Source organism: Akebia trifoliata, chromosome 11 (assembly GCF_017979445.1).
Source record: "Akebia trifoliata isolate Shusen 1 chromosome 11, ASM1797944v1, whole genome shotgun sequence".
NCBI classification, from domain to species: domain Eukaryota; kingdom Viridiplantae; phylum Streptophyta; class Magnoliopsida; order Ranunculales; family Lardizabalaceae; genus Akebia; species Akebia trifoliata.
In genome coordinates, this window is record NC_141385.1 from 28,968,924 (window position 1) to 28,987,603 (window position 18,680).

Below are 18,680 nucleotides of genomic sequence, written 5' to 3' on the forward strand. Positions count from 1 at the left end.
AATCCAATGGTGAGGTTAGATTTCATTAAAAATGACCAGAACAAAATCCTACAATTTTACCCCAAGTCTTACTTTTAGGTTTTTTTAAAATTCAACTATTTATTTTTCCTTGAGATATGAATCGAAAATTCTAGGTTTTACACTAGGGATAAGATTTTATTATTGGAGAGAAAAGATGAAATATATGTAAATTTTTCTTAACTTGGTATTTATAGTAATTTACGGACTTAAGTGTCATTTTCTAATTTATTTCCTTTTATGAACATTCTCTATATCTTAGGCTCTGACTTTTGCGAACTTGTAATAAATTTTGGATAATTTTTTTATACGGATCTAGTGGTACCCTTTAATTTTTCAGAATCAATTTCTATAAAAAAAAAAATAACGTGGCCAATCTTAACTAAAATCCTTGAGATAGGCATAATATGATGATCAATTACCTTGTGATGTGTATTGGATATTTAAGGCATTACAATTAGACTATATTTAGGAGATCAAATCCTACCTTTTCGAAACTCTTGATTTTCTTGAGTTGAATCTCCTTATGTTTGATGCATTTATGTTGAGGGAGTTCTTTAGTACCTGTAAAAGAATTGAGAGGGGCAAAAAAGTTTAAATACCTTTCTAAGAGTAGGTAAGCATTGAGCAGATATATGAAATAATTTTCAAGAGAAAATTGGAGGGGATTGGGGTGGTATATAGTATATACCAACCATTCTTGGAATGGAGAAAGTGTTGCCTGATTTGATATATTCCCCATACCCTATTTAGTAAGATTCGGTCCTCCTTTTTCCAAGATTCTCCCTCCAAAAAGAAAAAGGCTAATAGTCTTTTTGAATTTTGAGAATTCTCCTTATCTTGCTAGCTTCTTTTAGGAAGTTTCTATGTAAGAATCAATTGGAGAATTTGAATAATAAAGGTACCAAAATGAAACCAATTACGTAGAGAGAGAGAGAGGACGTTTGAGGCATTGGAGCTCTTCCCATCTTATAATCTCCCACATCATTTTTTTTTTATTTTCCTCCAACTATTCTCCACATTTTACATATATTTTTATTTTATAATTAAATCATTAACATTTGAAAACATAATCACTATGGAATCCAATAGTGTTGTATGTGTAAACATTGATGTGTTGTATGTGTAAACATTGATACGATTTTGTTGATGCCATCATTGAGATGAATGTTTCACATGAATTTTGAGTTCAATGAGTGATAATGTATTGTATGTTTATGAGGACCAATGGTAGTGTAAAGCGACTAGGGAAGAGGCCCTTGGGTGCAATACCAATAAGTCCTCGAGGAAGTACACATAATGTGTGGTTGTGATCTGACCAGACTGAAGTTAAAATAGCCAAAGTGATAAAAAAAAAATTGTTCTGTGATTGTATTATTTTTCAAGTGATGAATTATTTGGGTAGTGTTATGTCATTGTCATTATACCACGTGCATATTGTTCGATTTCTTTTTATTGTTATTGGTCTATGTGCTGCGGTGTCATTCACTCCTGTAGGGCTTGGTTGATCATGATGTTAATATTCAGAAACATTGAAGTGAGGAGTGGAGGAAACATTCTATTTTACTAAGCATGATTAGGAGTTGTCTTCTTATATATTTGTTAGGTGTACGAGAGATAGGAGGCATACCATTACAAACATTTTTAGTTCATCGTCATCTTGATTAAGGTTAGTTTAAATCTAATTAATTTGCAAGGTTCATTCTTCAGTTTTCAACTAAAAATTTGAGGTAATGTTTTGTAACAGAGACCGCACTAAGTTTCCTTTCAAATTTAACCATGATTTTTATGTGAAACAAAGTTTTGGAAGTTAACTGCCATTAGGACTGTACTTTTCACTCTTTTTAGTAACCAAAACATTAGTACAAAATGGTTTTTTTTTCTCACTAAATTATTCCGTTTGATTTCTATGCAGTCCAACTTTGACATATTACGAGAAGTAACAAATCGGGTAACAATTCTTGAAGTCAAACTTACATTTTTTTCAATTTCAATCAATGGAACGCCTAATATCTTTTCATTTTTGAGACACAAAACCAACAATTTCGTTTAAATGTGTTTTTAATTGATTTGTGGTTAAATTCCATCTAAGTTGGGGTGTTCCATCAAAATCCAGTTTAAAATGAGTGAGTTCTGATTTTTTGATCATGAAGGTGTTGATTCACAACATCTTGAAATTCGGTGTATTCTGTTCAAATGAAGCTATCAATCAAAGTAATCATGGTTCTAGGTCGTGGGCCGATGAGTTCCCAATTTTTGGGCGTGACAAGCGTTAGTGTGAACAGAGAAGGAATGGATGGGATCCCAATTACAAATTGTCTACATCAGGGATCGACCTTAAGTATATATATATAGTTATAGAGAAAAAGCAAGTACTCGGACTCGAACTCGAATCTTGGTCCATAGGACGTAGTATTAATTGATGAGATTAGAGAATAAATCAACACAAAACTAGAAGAGTTGTGCTGGAGTAACATTAAAATGTACATCCATTCTGAAATTCTGATACGGTGGTGTTCACATAATCATAGATATTTTCACTCATATCTTGATGAAAAAGCATCTATAGTTATGTGTGCACCACCACATCAGAATGTGCAATCGATTTACATTTTAATGTTACTTCTGCATTATCCAAACTTTAGAATTGTGCGGAGAGATGTTATAATCCAAGGACTTTACAAAAAGTAGATCAAGATTAGGATGTAGAATGTAAATTTAGTATTGGCATCCAGACAATTAATGTCCAATAACAGTTGATCTAATTAGCATCAATATACTAAAAAATCTGTCTAGTACTAGACACATGATAACTTCCTCATTTCTTAAGTCAAATCAACACAGTTTCTGAATTTATTTTTTATTTTTTTTCGATAAACCACATTTTCTTTTTTGAAAACTATAATATATTTATATTAATAATAAAAGATAAAAAAACGAAGAAAAATGATGCTCGAGGTAACCATCACTCTCCATGAGTTACACTATTCTAGCCCTTTATCAAAAGAAATATAATAACCAAAATGCAACTAATTAGAGCCCGTAAGGCTTGATCCTTTCCTTCAAACATTAGATTATTCCACTGCTTTCAAAGACCCAAGCAAATTACGGAAGGCAAGAGAGTAATCTCCCTCCTTGAAAGGCTCGACTGTGCCAACTTTCAAATAAAAAAGTAATTGAGGGAGGAAGACCACCATGGAGATGAAACAAAGACATGAAGTAAGACCAATGTACTATGCGCCACAAAAAATGGCTTAGAACATAATTCACACAATCCTTGGAAGATTTAACCAAAAAGCAAAAGTTGTCTAAATATCATAACATGTCTCATGAGCTTGTCCATAGATCAAATTTATTTACAGTCATAAACCTAATAAAGAAGGCAACTTTAGAAGACCACATTTGAGATCTTATAGAGGAGGGAGCACACGATTTTGTTCTACAAAACCCCTGACAAATTGTTTGTGGCACATATCTATTTATATATATATATATATATACACACACACATGGCGAATGTTAATGTCCAAGACCCCAAGGGAATGTTACCATTATCGATCACATTCACTTTTAAAAAATACCCCTGTTCATTTTGTCTTTTTAGTAAAAAAGATAAGAGTATCTTGATCTTTTATATAATAAATACATTTATTATGTTAGCATTAATTGTCAAAGCATGTATTAGAAACAAGGTATTCAAAATCCAAAGGCTAAAATGTGCTTAGCATGTATTATGTAAAAGAAAAACATTTATTACATAAAAGACCAACATGCCCACGTCTTTTTTACTAAAATACAAAATTAGTAAGGGTATTTTTGGAAAGTGGAAGTGTTGGAGAATGCTAAGAATAAATCATCACAAGTGCGCTTTCCCTTTCAAATCATCAAAGTAAAATATTTGGGAACATATTTAATAATAGAGACAAAGGAAACAAAAAACATTCAACCCACATCTTAAACTGAATGAAATAAAGGAAAACAATTGAGTTAGGTCTTTAATGCCATTCCGAATGCACAAGTTTCTTAATACAATTTAAAAGAAATAAGACAGTTCAATACCAACAAGAGCTTCAAAGAAAGTCATTCGTACAATGTTACAACATACTAAAAGGAATCCTTTGCATAAGCTAACATAAAACACCAAGTTATATGATACAAAAACTTATTGATCCTTCATGAATATATCAACTTACCTGACAATGGTTGATTACCATTCTTCAAATTTCCTTCTGTACTATCAACTGGCAAAGGTGACCACCCCACGGAGTTCTTTTTCATATGCATAACAACAAACGCAGCCACCAACAAGCACATAATAGCAGCAAAAGGCAATAAAACACCAACATTTACTCTCGGCCCACTCTTCAAAACAGAATCAGCCACCGATAGTTCTCCATCAAGACTACCCATCGAATTATTAATCTTCATGATTTCTAACCCATTCAAGATGGCATTAATTCTATCCGGATTGCTCAAACTCGAAGGACCTATGCTTATGCTCAAACCTCTCGAACTATCAGCATCAACAACAAAATCGGCATAGAAAGGAGAAGCAAGAATTCCCGTAAGAGCCGATAGATCCAAATCTTTATACGCAGAATACCCATTGATATAAACATTGAAATAGAGCTGACCAAGAGCCATACTCGCAATATCACAAAAGTGCATTCGAACAAGGTACCTATAGCCATAACTCACTGGGAAAACCCATGTAATGTTAAAGTTTGGTATCCGAATATTTGGATTGCTCATCACTCGGGCAGTGTTGTACACATTATCAGGACCTACTTCTCGGCTCGCTCCTCCAATTTGATACTTAATCCGACCACTGGTGTAAACCGCCTTTGAGGCAGCAATCAATTTCAAAAACCCATCATCAGGAATCCAAGTTCTCCATAAAGAATCATTAAAAGGGGTGACTGTAGGACCCCCAACATTAACCCTGTAAACAGTCTCCAATGCTTGTTTGGTCAATCCATCATAATTCTCAATTCCCTTATAATTTACAAATTGGGCTGTATCAGCTATAAGATCTTCAGGTGCAGAAAATACTTCGATCGCATTTATAAAGGCGAAAGACGATTCTTTTGAAGGATTAAATGAAATTATAAGCTTTTCATCACCAACCCAGATTAAATATTCCTTTAAAACAGGGTTTTTTCTGTTGTTCTGAGTCTCCTGACCGTTAAAATGACTCAAAAGCAAGAACTCATGAACCGAAACATGGAAACAAGATTCAGATAGATTGAATTTTGCAGAATCGAAAGGAAAGAAATGAAGACGTACCAAATGGGTTCCTTTCTTCTTGATTTCGAACTCATAACTTGAGGGTTTCGTGAAAACCCTAGCTGTGTGGTAGAGAAGAGATGAATCTTGTTCTGGGTTTTGGTCTCTGAGTGAGATCGTTCGAGTTGAAAACAAGAAAACCGATCCAGATTTCGAAGAATCGCCAACGAAGTTGCGATTGTCGACAACGGTGTTGACGACTGATCCACAATCGAGGAGGTAATTATCTACAGGAGAGAAAGCCCATGATAGATCGAAGAAGAAAATGATGAGCTGCAGAGAGATTAGGAAGAAAAATAGGTGAAATTTTGGGGTTTTTTGGGGGTTTCGGAGATTCTCCATTATAGATGGAATTCGAGGTTTCAACATGAGAAACTTTTAGTATGATTTTTTCTGTATTTGATAGTTGGATTGATGGGCTGAGAGAGAAATTCTTATAATTCTGTTTGAGGTCAAGAGTTCAAGTTCCGCGTTAAGGCAGGTATAAGTTTTTTAATTTAGGCGTGCACCTCCAGGTTTCACTGAATATTTGAGACAAACCTATGTGCTTTCAAATTGATTACTTAAACCCTTGACCTCAAACTACATTGAAAGACTAAAAAAAATATGACCTAAATTCCCTCATTTTCAACCTCTAGTGTAAAATCCTTCATTTTTTCTTTCAAAAATTGAATCAAATCAATGGTTCAACCATGTCCAATTTTGGACTAAAATTGATTCAGTTAGTAAACTCACAGTTTGTAAATATTATATTTTATCAATATAAATAATTATAATTAGGAAAAATTATACATATTTCTAAAATTGTTAATGAATGTAAGTCGGCCCAACCAAATTAAACCAAGGTCCAATCGTGGCTAGGTAAATTGATATAAAAGAAAAATATTATAATCATTGAATTGATTTTTAAAACATTGCATCAACTTCTTGAACATAACTTTGGAATTTTATTTTTAATCGGAAAATTCATCTTCTACTTCTTAGATAGCCGATCTTATTTTTGATGTTAGAACATTGTAAGCGATAGAATCTTAAAATTGAAGGTGAGACAAAAAAAAAAAAAAATACACTAAGGATTGAATATAACTGATCTCGGCAAGAAATATGAAATGTTTTTTATTTTATGTTGGAGGGGAGGGCTTTTAGGTCATTTTCTATTAGTCTTCAACAAGGTTAAGGGGTATATTACAAGTTTAAAAATGTAAAAGGGTATTTAAAAAAATTTACCAAAACATAGAAGGTTATGTCTAAAACTTACAAGGGTATGTCTAAATCACCCTTTTTTATTTTGTTCTGTCGCGCATTATATGGACGGTAACGTCGTGGTGCGGTGTACGCGTAAAGCCAGAGGATCATTCAAATACATGTTTCCTACAGCTCAAATCCTATAGATCTGTACTAATTTCCACCTAAAGATTGTACTAGAAATTCTTTGTTTTAGTTTTCGATTAGATAGTTTCTACTAAACCGGAAGGTTTTAGGATACATTTGGGATAGTAAATAAATTGATCCACAATAGTTGTCTTCTTTATTTATTTGTTAATTTTTTTTTTTTCCACACATTGGCGAGTCTCTCTTGGGCCATAGGGGGCTCACAATCCCCACTAAGCAAGTATTCAAAGGAAGCACTCGATTTCGAACTCGCAACCAAGAGCATATTCTTGTCGTTATGGCTTACCGCCAAGCCACACCCCTGATGGGCTTTTCTTTATCTTTATTATTATTACAATGAAAGAAGGCTGGAGTTGGAATGACTCACCACCAAAATTTGATTTTCAAAAATACCCCCATTTTTACATTTAGATTTAATATGATTAGAGCCATTTTATTCAAAACCTAGAAAATCGAAATTCACATCCCTGAAACCACGTTGGTTAATTTTAAAATTACAAACATATCATTTTTTATTATGTAATCTTCAAAAATACTCTTTAATCAATATCTTAAATTACAAAAAAGCCCTTTAGATATGTGTGCATTTGCACATGCCACCTTCTAATACTATTATAATGAGGGAAGGTGAGGTAGAAAGTGGTTTAGACACCAAAATTTGAGGTCATAAATGGCCCTCATGACCGTGCAATCGTTTTACTTACTTTTCAAAATTACAAAACTATCATTTTTTTATATGTAATCTTCAAAACCCCTTTAATCAATATTTTAAATTACAAATTAGTCATTTTGATAAATGTATGTTTGCATATGCCACCTTCTATTTCAAATGCACATCTGATTGTTAATGGGTATTTGAAAATCCAATCTAATTCGAATTCGAATGTTGATACATCCAGTCCGATAAAATTTGATTCAAATTATGATCAAAATCTTTTTTTATTATTAAAAACTTAAATAATATTATTTCTATATTTGGGCTCGCCCCTTTCTCCATTCTCGTCTCTCTGTCAACTTGCAAGCAAAGGTAGGAGGCATAAAAGAACACATTCTCCGACGAAGGCATCCTCTTCTCCAGCTAGAAGTAAGTCCTCTCCCTCTCACACACACACATCTTTAACACCAATCTAGAAACCCTCGATTTTTCTTCCCAAATCTTTTACCTTCAAACTCAACCAAGAAAAACTCTTGGTTTTATTTTTTCTCCAATAACTCATCTTCAACACCAACCCAGAAACACTTAATTTTCTTCCCTAATCTTTTACCTTCAAACTCAACCCACAAAACCCATAGTTTTCTTCCCAAAGTCCTCATCTTTAAGCTCAAACCAAAAAGTCATTTTATTTTTCTCTCGAAAATCCCTTATCTTAAATCCTAACCCAAAAAACCTTTGCTTTTTTTTCCCAAAAAAAAAAAATCAAGGATTTTTTGGAATAGGTTGAAGACAAAGGTGATTTTTTTTCTAAGAATAAAATATTATTCGATATCCAAAAAATCAATTGGATTCGAATTTGAATTTGAATGTTAATTACTGATATCCAACAAAATTTATTTTTGAATTTAGATATTTAAAAAAAATCAAATTTGAATTTGGACAATGTTATGTTTGATCTAATAAATATCCGTTGATAGACCCCTCTAAAGGGCTTTTTTACAATCTAAAATAATAATTAAAGGGTGTTTTTTAAGGTTACATAGTTAAAAAGATATTTTTGCAAATTAACCAAAGTGATTTTAGGGATGTACGATTGCAATTTTCTTGATATTAGACCAAAATGACCCTGATTATATTAAGTTAAATGGTAAAGGTGAGGGCATTTTAGGAATACAATTTTTTGTGTCCAGCCAGTTCTACTTCTCCTTATCTCATTATAATAGTAAAGATGATGATAGATGGCAAAGTTTCGTATTTTAGAGATAAATTGACTAAAATACCCTTCATTCACCATTTAACCTTAATTTGGATTATAGAATCTAAAGCATTTCATCAAATCGTGTTTTACAATTAGTTTTATTCATTGTTCACTTGTGGAATGCAAGAAGGGTACTAAATTCCAAGAGAAATTACTGAAAATATCACAGTTTAAAAAAAAAAAAATCAAAATTGAATCCTTTGTTGAAGATTTTGACAGGAACAAGTAACAATCTTGGATATCACTTGCATTTCATTTTTAATTTAAGATCTAAAATGAATTGGCTCTATGGAACTGCCAATAGATTCTCTTGGAAATTTTTATTAGGTTGTTCAATTTTTCTAGCATTTGTTAGCTAGATGTAGAAAGCTTTCCCTATATCTATGAGAATAAATAGATAAATGATGATAAGATCTCATTAGGGGTATAAATATAGTTCGGCAAACTATGACGGACCTAAATAGTATTGGATCAACCCTCGACTAAAGTACTAACACAAACCTCATTTATCAATCTAGTTGGATCCGTTATATATTTTTACATGCAATGTATAGTTGCATGAACAAATGAAATTCTGGATCTTAAATCTAACATATATCTCAAGATCTTGAATTTATTATGTATATCGAGGAATTGAGTTAATTATGTTGACCTACTTTCTTATTAAGTTTATACAATAATATTAAAAATAAATCAAAATATTGTCAATCTAAGATAGAAATTTGCTAAAAATGAGAATTTGACAAATGAAATGTATAATTCAAAATTTTATAGAAAATTTTATTGGCCAAATAAACATTACCGTTGAGTTCAAAAGTGTCGAAAAACATAGTTTAGACTATAAACATGCTTAAATCCGAATTTAGTAGGGTAATTTAGAAAAATATTAATTTTATTAAGAGAACTTAAGACTTAAGGGATATTTTTGTCTAAAGAAAAAAATCAATGAGGAATTTCAAAATTTTAAGATACACCGTTTGAATTGGTCTAATGCAATGGACGAACGAAGAAAAAAAATTACATGAAAAAAAATTATTTAATTATTTTTTATTATTAAAATATTAAATTAATTTTTATATATATAAAATTGGGTTTAAGTATAGTAATTCATATAAGAAGAACTGATTTGAAATTATTGAATTATTAAAGGGGTTATGTATAATTAATATTATTAATATTATTATTATTATTATTATTATGTAACTTGAATGTTGAATTCATTCCTACGAAAGAGAATAAAAAAAATAGAGACGAGTCAATTTTGAGAGTAAGTTTTTATACGTAACCTTTCATTGTGATTAAATATATTTCGGACGTAAATTAATAACCGACATTGAAGAATAAAATATCTACGATGTCAAGATTTACTTAATTATCGAAACATTTTGTCGAATTGTTGAAAAAATTAGATGAAAAAATTATTTTAATATCGTAGGGACGCGTAAAATGCAACTTTAAATGTAGAAAACTTATAATTTCAAATTCGTAATATAATTTTAAATGAAATATATTTTATTTATATGTTAATAGTTACTTTCAAATTTATTATAATTTAAATTCAAAATTCATACATCGAATTGTAGAATAATTCATTTTATATTTTTTCTAATATTTTGATATTGTGGGATAAAAATAAATGAATTTGGGGGTGTTTAAACAAAAAATTAATTAAGAAAATTGATTTTTATAGTAATTTTCATAGAGTGTTCTTTTCAAAAACTATTAAGACGCCTTATTTTGAAAAGTGTATTTTCATTTGGTAATAATCTATAAAAAAAATTGATGAAATGTTTAACTTTAAATTGAAATCGAGAATAGGATTCTCGATTGATTGAAATTGAGAATGGAATTCTCGATTGTATGTACTTGTGTTGAGGAATTTTCAAGTTTAGAGTACTTTTGAGTACTATTTAATAGATGTATGTAATGCAATTATGATGGTAACTATGAGACGGTGTACCTGCATGTTTACTACTTTCAATATAATGCTGTATGTTTATAATTCTAGAATACCTAGAAGGTCATCACACTTGCAAATTTATTTTAAATTAATTTTGAAAAATATAAATTATTATTTTGTTATCCATTTAAGGGATAATGAATGCCTATACGATTAATTAGTAGCTCATTCTTGAAGCAACCACTTAATTTAGAATAATAAGGATTTGATATTTTCTTCGGTAGTATGAGATATCACTTGAGAATACTATTGTACCTATTATTTGAAAAATTCATATTACATCTTTATTAAAAAATAGCAAATTATATTATAAAGATAATTTATAGATAACTAGATTGATTGAGGACACATACATACCATAGAAATACAATGAAGTTGGTTTGTCAAATGATCAATTATAGTCTATAGTAATCAAATGATTGATTTTCGTTAGGGGTCAATGGGCAACCTGAGCCAAAAAACATGATCACCCAATTATCGTAAATTGTCAAATTGATCATAAAATTAGGAACTAACGGTGAGTTTCACACCGATTAAGTACTAGAGCGTCGATATACAAATTGACATTTTTATATTGGTCGTATGTCCCCTTAATTCTTATCAAATAAACCACCAGAATTGATATTTTTATGATATGTTTATGTTTATTTTATTTTATTATGATATGGGAGATATTTCATTACTACTTTATTAATAATTAGCATGTTTCTAGTTTTATTTATTTTGTTTACTTATTTAAAAACTTACATTATTTGCAATATGCGTTTACTATTGAGTAACTTTTTCATTAGTCCCCTTACCAATAAAATATTATAGATGTTCCAGCTACAAAGATACTTGTTTTTTATGAAGAACATTATATAAAAAGATCGCAAAATCAAGATGATGAACACTATTTTTATTATATGCAAGCTGAGATTAGAGTTTAGTAGATTATTTTTTGCATACTTTTGGACTTCCTTATATATATTAGTGTCATGTGTATTGCGTCTTCTTATAAATTTGTCTAGAGACTAAGAATTAGTATTTATGATGTAGATAACTGTCGATAGATATGGGATGTATAATTGATGTTGTACCACTTTTGGGTTGTAGTTATAATTATGTTTTTTTTTTTTTTTTTTATAGAAAATAATATATATCTTCGATATGATATGATGGTTGGAATATAGTTGGATATATGAATTTTGATTACACATGTATGTCTATATAGTTGAAATTTTTTCATAATTCCAATTTTTTAGGGGAAATTATGTCTAAATTATTTGGAAAAAATTCACATCATATTTAAGATTTGAAGATTTTTATTCTTGTTTCTTTCTCTCTACTCTTGAAATTTGGGAAAATCTAAATCCTAAATGGAGGGTGTGACAATAGTCATGCTCATAATATTCAAAAATTTAAAAATCGTACCTTGCGACTTTGCAGTCTGATAATTGAAATATGTGACTTGTTACGTAAGCAAACGATTCCCCTTTTGATTTTTTATAATAGACTCACCTTTTCCTCTTTGCTCTGTCATTTGGATCTACCTATGCTTCCTATTCTTGATGGGTTTTAATCCCAAAAAACTAAAGAGAGCCTCTATGTTTTTTGGCTTTTTAATGATTAAAGTTGTAAAATTTATTAGGGAGCCGATCCATTCTTATATAGAAAAGAGTAGAGGGCCTAGAGTTCCAATTTTGGCACTACGAGAAAACTGAAAAATTCTACAGAAAAAATTGACGGGTCAAGGCCCACGAATTTTAGAAACTGAATTTCGAGGGTCTAGAACTGTCGAAATTCTTGATGTTCCCAAATTTGACGGCTTAGAGTTGTCAAATTTCTCTCATCTTTCATTAATTTGACAGATTCGGCCCGTCAAAAAAAAAAATTTGACAATGAAAAATTCGACGCCAATTCGACCTCTTGGTCCGTCGAATTTTATGAAATTTGACAGCCCAAGGCCATCAAATTTGAGCCTTTTTCACATTGTGTTGTAGGATTCCTTACCATCAAGTTTTCTATTAAAACCTAATGAGGATTCTATTCAAAATCCAATGGTTAGTAGGTTTCCTAAATATTGATAAACTCTTATTAGAATTAAACTTAATTAAAATACTCAAAACATGTAGGCCAATCGGGTCACCCTAAAAATGAGTTTAATAGGATCGGGTCTTTAGTCGAGATTGGTTAGGCTTTTCTTTCTAAGAAAAAAAAGATTAAAAAATTATTAAATTATAGAAAAATCAAAATATTAGAAAGTTCATTTATTTTTATATTTTTTATTTTTTGAATTTTAATGGATTGACAGAGAGGTAAAAGATTTTTGGGAGAACGAATGCTATTTTTCTTGCCTAGGAAGAAGCAAATGCCTGAGATTCACAATAGAGTTGAGAGGATTACAAGAGTAGTGAAGGAAATTTGCAGTGACAAAGATAATCGAGATGGGTTTAAAACATGTTTTATTTGCTTTCAAATATACAATAAGATACCAAAAAGCATATTGAAAACTAATCACCATCACAATTCTCAATTCGACGTATGGTAAAAAACTTGTTACGAAATTAATTTGATTATGTAAACACCCTAAATTGTGCTCGTGTCTTTCATATACAAAAAGCGTAATATTTTGGCAATGTCACTAAATTTAAAGAAGTCCGAGGACATAAAATTCACATTTCTAAACCTCCATAACCTCTCCTAAACCTTTCCGAGCCCTAAAAACATTTTCACAGAACCTTGTACCAATCCCCCAACTTTCTACAAATCCCCAAAAATTCCAAGACTTTTCCAAACCCTTCCAAGGAGTTCCTAGACCCAAGGAATGTCAAAGAGCCCAAGACCAAGCCTATCCAAAGTCCAAAGCTCAATCCCACTGACTCTCTTATTCAAATCAATCAAATTTGACGAAGGACTACCAAGACCAACTTTAAGCTTGGACTTGATGGCTTGATTGAGCAGCCAATTGCCACCCAACTCTATATACCTTTTTGCGCACACTCTTCATTCTTAAGGTGGGCAAACTGACCTATAAGTCTGGAATGGATGGTACTATAAATAAGGGTGTCCATTACCCCATTCAACACACCTTAAGTTGTCCCTTTCTCTTATACCATCTCAAGCACTCATATTCCCTTTGCTTTCATTGTCTGAAGGCCCAACGCTCTCCCAGCTTATCATTTTTCTACTCAACCTTCCTAGAATTCTACCCAACTTACCTGGCATTCTTAGTTACCAATCAATTGAAGCCTTTTTTGTAATACGTCTCTAAGTCTTACAACACTTTCAAAGAGTTGGACGACCTTCATTGAACTTATGAGTATAATTATAAATAACATTATCGATTTTATCTCAAATTCTCATCAAAGTTATTAATTCTAGTCCTCGCTTTGATGAAGTAGACTCCTGCATTGATTTCAACTCTTCTTTCATGACATCGAATTATTTTGTAGATTCATTACTTTCTATTACTTGTGAAAATGTTATCGAATCCTTATTTATTCCAATATCATAGTCAGATATTTGTAGATACACCACATAATCATATGGAATTGCAAGTCACCTTACCCTGATAGATCTTTTTCAAACTATAGTTTGTGATGGTTTTACACATTCATTGACGACTTCTTGATGGAATAGTAGATCATTTTCATTCACCTATTACCAACATCCTTAGTTTGTGAAATAGATTGAGGAGCAACAATTCCTTGAAGATTAAGAGGTGGTAGGACATCCATTCTTATTTCTTTCAGTATTACATTATGTGATATTACACTCCCACTAATTTTGTTATTTTCTAAGAATCCGATATTTCTAACTTTTATTATTCTCATATTGTAGTTAGGAAAGTAAAATTTACACCCTTTTGAATTTTTTGGATAATAGATAAAATACCCAGAAATAATTCTTGGATATAATTTTTTTCTTGTGGATTATAGATCTTAGCGCTAGACAATCCCAAACATGTAAATGTCTTAAATTGGATTTCTCACCAATCTACAATTCGAATGGAGTTGTTGGACCTGCCTTACTAGAAACTCTGTGGCGTCCTGCCAAATGCTAACACAAATGCCAAGGTCAAATCTCGAGGTACTAGGTGGCATCTCAAAATTTAGACATAACTCTCTCTAGTTATGTTAGTGTTCTACGTAACTTGAAAACCTGAAAAACCAATATACAACAAATCCTGTATATAAAAATGCAAACACGAAATTATAGCGGAAAACTAAATACATCTAACATGCAAGCAGATCAGAGTGCGGAAGTTCAACAATATATAGGATTACAAAAATACTCTCACTTTAACATAAACTTAACACTCAACCCTAAAATCTATATACATCCTAGATGAAACTGGCCCTACTAAATGGTGTAACCCTAGTGCTCACTATGCAACAAACTCTGGTTGTCGATTTGACCACCTAGATACTCCTTATTTGCTGACTCTGCGTTTGCATCGGTAACTGCAAGTTTTGAAATTAAAAAAAATACGAAGAAAATGATGAGTAATAATGGTTATCCAATAGGTCTATAAGCAATTCCTATTAATAACCTCACCTAAGGTGATTGAGTAATCATACTTAGTCATTTCAAAACATGCAAAACTTTTATAAATTAAACTACGATTAGCTGGTACATATAGCTAAGGATGAGAAACTAAACAATTTAAAAGTCCACATAACATTAGTCATCAATACTCATTATACGTTTTCATTCTTATACAAATATAATTAACAATATTAAAGTAGTAAACACGCTTTTCAGTTTATAAATCAAATTAGAACAACAAATACATATTACTCAATGGTGGAGTAATAGAATTAGAGAATTGGGATTTACAACTAGATCGCTCCCAGTCAGGATATGATATTCTAAATAAAGCATTAATTCCTGATTTTGTGATTGGTCGTTGTTTATCACACTTACGAGATCATTTATCTTGCTCAAGCTAGCCATTTGACGTGATCGTAAGTAATGGGTCTCTTTTCGATGTGTTAGAACGTTTGACTACTACTAGATTGTTAGTGATCACTGACTAATCATTTTCGTTTATGTCTATCAGGTGTGCATGTAATTTTCAAATTATACAATTCCATTCATATACGACTATCTTTACAATACACGTTCATTGGTAAAGACAGAAAAGAATGGACCCAGATTCCTATTGTGACTTTACTCTCATATGTGTCCCATACCACGTATAAGCTTGGTGGTTCCTACCGTGCATCTTAGGATAGTAAATTACTTCGGATGATACGACGCACTATCCCTTCAGACATTCACAAGTTCTTTAACAACTCACATAATAGCTACATATATATCATTTTTCTTTAAAAATAAACGAGAAATTAACAATATAAGATTAAAAATGAATATCCAATTTCCTACCATATAACTATAGCTACCCGACCTAAAATAAATAACAGAACTCACAGCCTTTACGCTAATATAATTTAAATAAACATGTAATCAAATCATTATCCCTAAATATCCTTTTACCAACCTACACACAACACATCAATGTAAAATACAGACATCACCCTTTCTGGTGTGATTCTAGTATTTTATTATTTCATCCCATTTTTCTATTTTTTCAATATTTTCATTTATCAACTTTTCAAACCAAGCCTTCATTTTCAAGCTTTCAAATTTATTTTGATCATTCAATAAAAAACTATTAAATTTTAATTAAAATGAGATCCTAATAATTACGTGAAATCAAACTGTCAAAACTAGAAAAGTTTGTGAAAATTTGGCTAAATGTCAAAAATTCAAAAATTCAAAGTTTTCAAAATTAAAAATGGATTTTTGGAAATGAAAGCCTTGAACACAAGATTCGACACCATGTAATTTTTATAGTTTAATTCAAAGTAACACTAGAGATATTAACTTTTGAAATTTTATCGAAAATATTAAAATTTATGTCTTGTTCTTGAAATCAAAATTCAGATTTTGATGCTTTGAGATTTTGATCTTGAAATCATTCTCATTGTTCTGAAATGACGGGAAAAATCTTAATTTCATTAAAGAACTTAAAGTAAATGGACTTTCAATTTGATTCTGGCGATTCCACGAACTTTCGATTTTTTGATTAATTTTTTTGGATTTCTCTTTTGTTCTACGAATTCTTCGGTCCACCCACGAATTTAACGTTTAAAATTGATAAAAACACACCAGATATCTAATTCTAATATGAATTGCATATCAAAAAAAGATTTCTAAAATTTATAAACTCGACATATGCTCGATAAAATTTTCTAAATGCATATTTCGAAACTACGGTTACCAATAGGAAGTGAGAGTCTCCTACCAAAGTTTGTGGATGCCAAATGTGATGAACTAGTACTAAAAATCAAGATTGGATGGCACGAGAGTCAAGGTTAGGCTGACTTGGATGAAAAACAAGTGAGGATTTGCAAAGCATTCGACGGCGGTGCTCTCTTTCTCTTTTACAATGAAGATAGACTTAACTCCTAACTTGATGAAGCCTTTGGATGTAGTGGGTTGAGGTTCACTCGAATTACATGGCTGGTTTTTTATGGAGGATGGGGAAGACGAATGAGAATAGATAAACAAAAATGGCGAGGTTATAGATTTCGTCGTACCAGACAACTTTGCCTTCTTCATTGATGTTCAACTCGGCCTCGTTTGCTCTAGAACTTGACCGAAATGGGTCGAAACCCTTGGGTTGAGAGTGGGCTGGTGTTTGATTCTTTGGAGAAGAAGAGAACGAATTAAAAGAAAGCCAACTTTCTTTTAAATAGAAAAGGGGTGAGGGCATATTGTATTTTTCCTATTATTTCTAGTTTTGACGATAACTTAATTATTTGGACTCGAAAAAGGACGAATGAGTATTCTATTTTGAGTATTTTTTTGTTGCAGACCTAATGGTATAGTTAAATTATTCTGATTCTCGTTCTAGAGAAATTTCACTATTTTAGGTCCCACTCAACCCGAAATTCGAGGATTTTAGAACTTTTTCATTTGAATTCGAATTCAAAGTTGCTTACATGATAAAGTATATATTTTGACCTTTTTGGATCTAATGGAAAAGTCGATTTTCATTGAAAATGAATATAACAATATTCGAGTATTTTACTTTAAATCCCTTTTTCAGAATTTTTTTCAAAATATCATCATTTGGTTTCTTCGAGATACAAGTTGAAAATAAGGGTATTACAAACTCTATTTAAGATATACATGATGGTTTTTAATGTTTCGCCCCACAATGACTCAAGTATAATCGTAAAACTTAACGTACTTCTAATCATATCTAAAGGTATACAATTATGTCTTTCAATAATACCATTCTACTGAGACGTATTAGGTATTTTATACTGTGCACAAATACCTATTTTTTCTAAGAATTTGGCAAATAGGCTAAGGTTCTAATCCAATTTATCATATCTACCATAGTATTTACCATTCCTATTTGACCTAATTATTTTGATTTTATTAGTTAATTGCCTTTCAACCTTAGTTATAAATTTTTCAACGATGTTTATTGACTGAGACTTTTCATGAATAAGATAAACATATCCATACCTAGAAAGGTTTTTCTATAAAGGTAATAAACTACCTTTCTCTACAAAAACATGCAGTTGAAAAGGGTCCACAAATATTAGTGTGAATTATCTCAAGAAGCTCTTTACTTGTGATTTTTTTCTTTATGTGTTTGGTATGTTTCCCCATTATTCAATCCACGCACATTGAGAAATCTGTGAAGTCCAAGTTATCCAAATTCTTGTCATTTACCAATCTCTCTATCTTTTATTGGAAAATGTGTCATAGACGTCTATGCCACAAGATGAAGAAATTTTCATTCAATATGTCATGTTTCAAACCAATATTCGATTATAGGGTAATTAAAGATTAAGCAAATTCATAACTCAAATTAATTCTATATAAACCATCAAAAAAATTTCTAGATCTTACATAAGTCGAGTTCAAATAAAATTGTAATTTTTCAAATCCTAAAAAATAGAATAACTAATAGTATCTAACCTAGATAAAAAACTAAATTCCTAGAAATAAAAGCGGTATAAAAAAGTATTCTGATAATCAACCTCCAAAACCTAGCGATATGTCTCAACTACTACTACTTGAGTACTGAGACGGTTCCCCATGAA

General features: G+C 31.1%; 1 protein-coding gene across 1 annotated transcript; it reads right to left on the minus strand.

Annotated features, from left to right (window-relative positions):
* Nucleotides 1–3,987: 3,987 nt before the first annotated feature.
* Nucleotides 3,988–5,760, minus strand: LOC147391218 (receptor-like kinase). The gene has a single exon (XM_086459864.1). It carries the CDS (start codon nt 5,671–5,673, stop codon nt 4,192–4,194), a length of 1,482 nt encoding a protein of 493 aa, XP_086315990.1. The 5' UTR covers nt 5,674–5,760; the 3' UTR covers nt 3,988–4,191.
* Between the last annotated feature and the right edge of the window lie 12,920 nt (nt 5,761–18,680).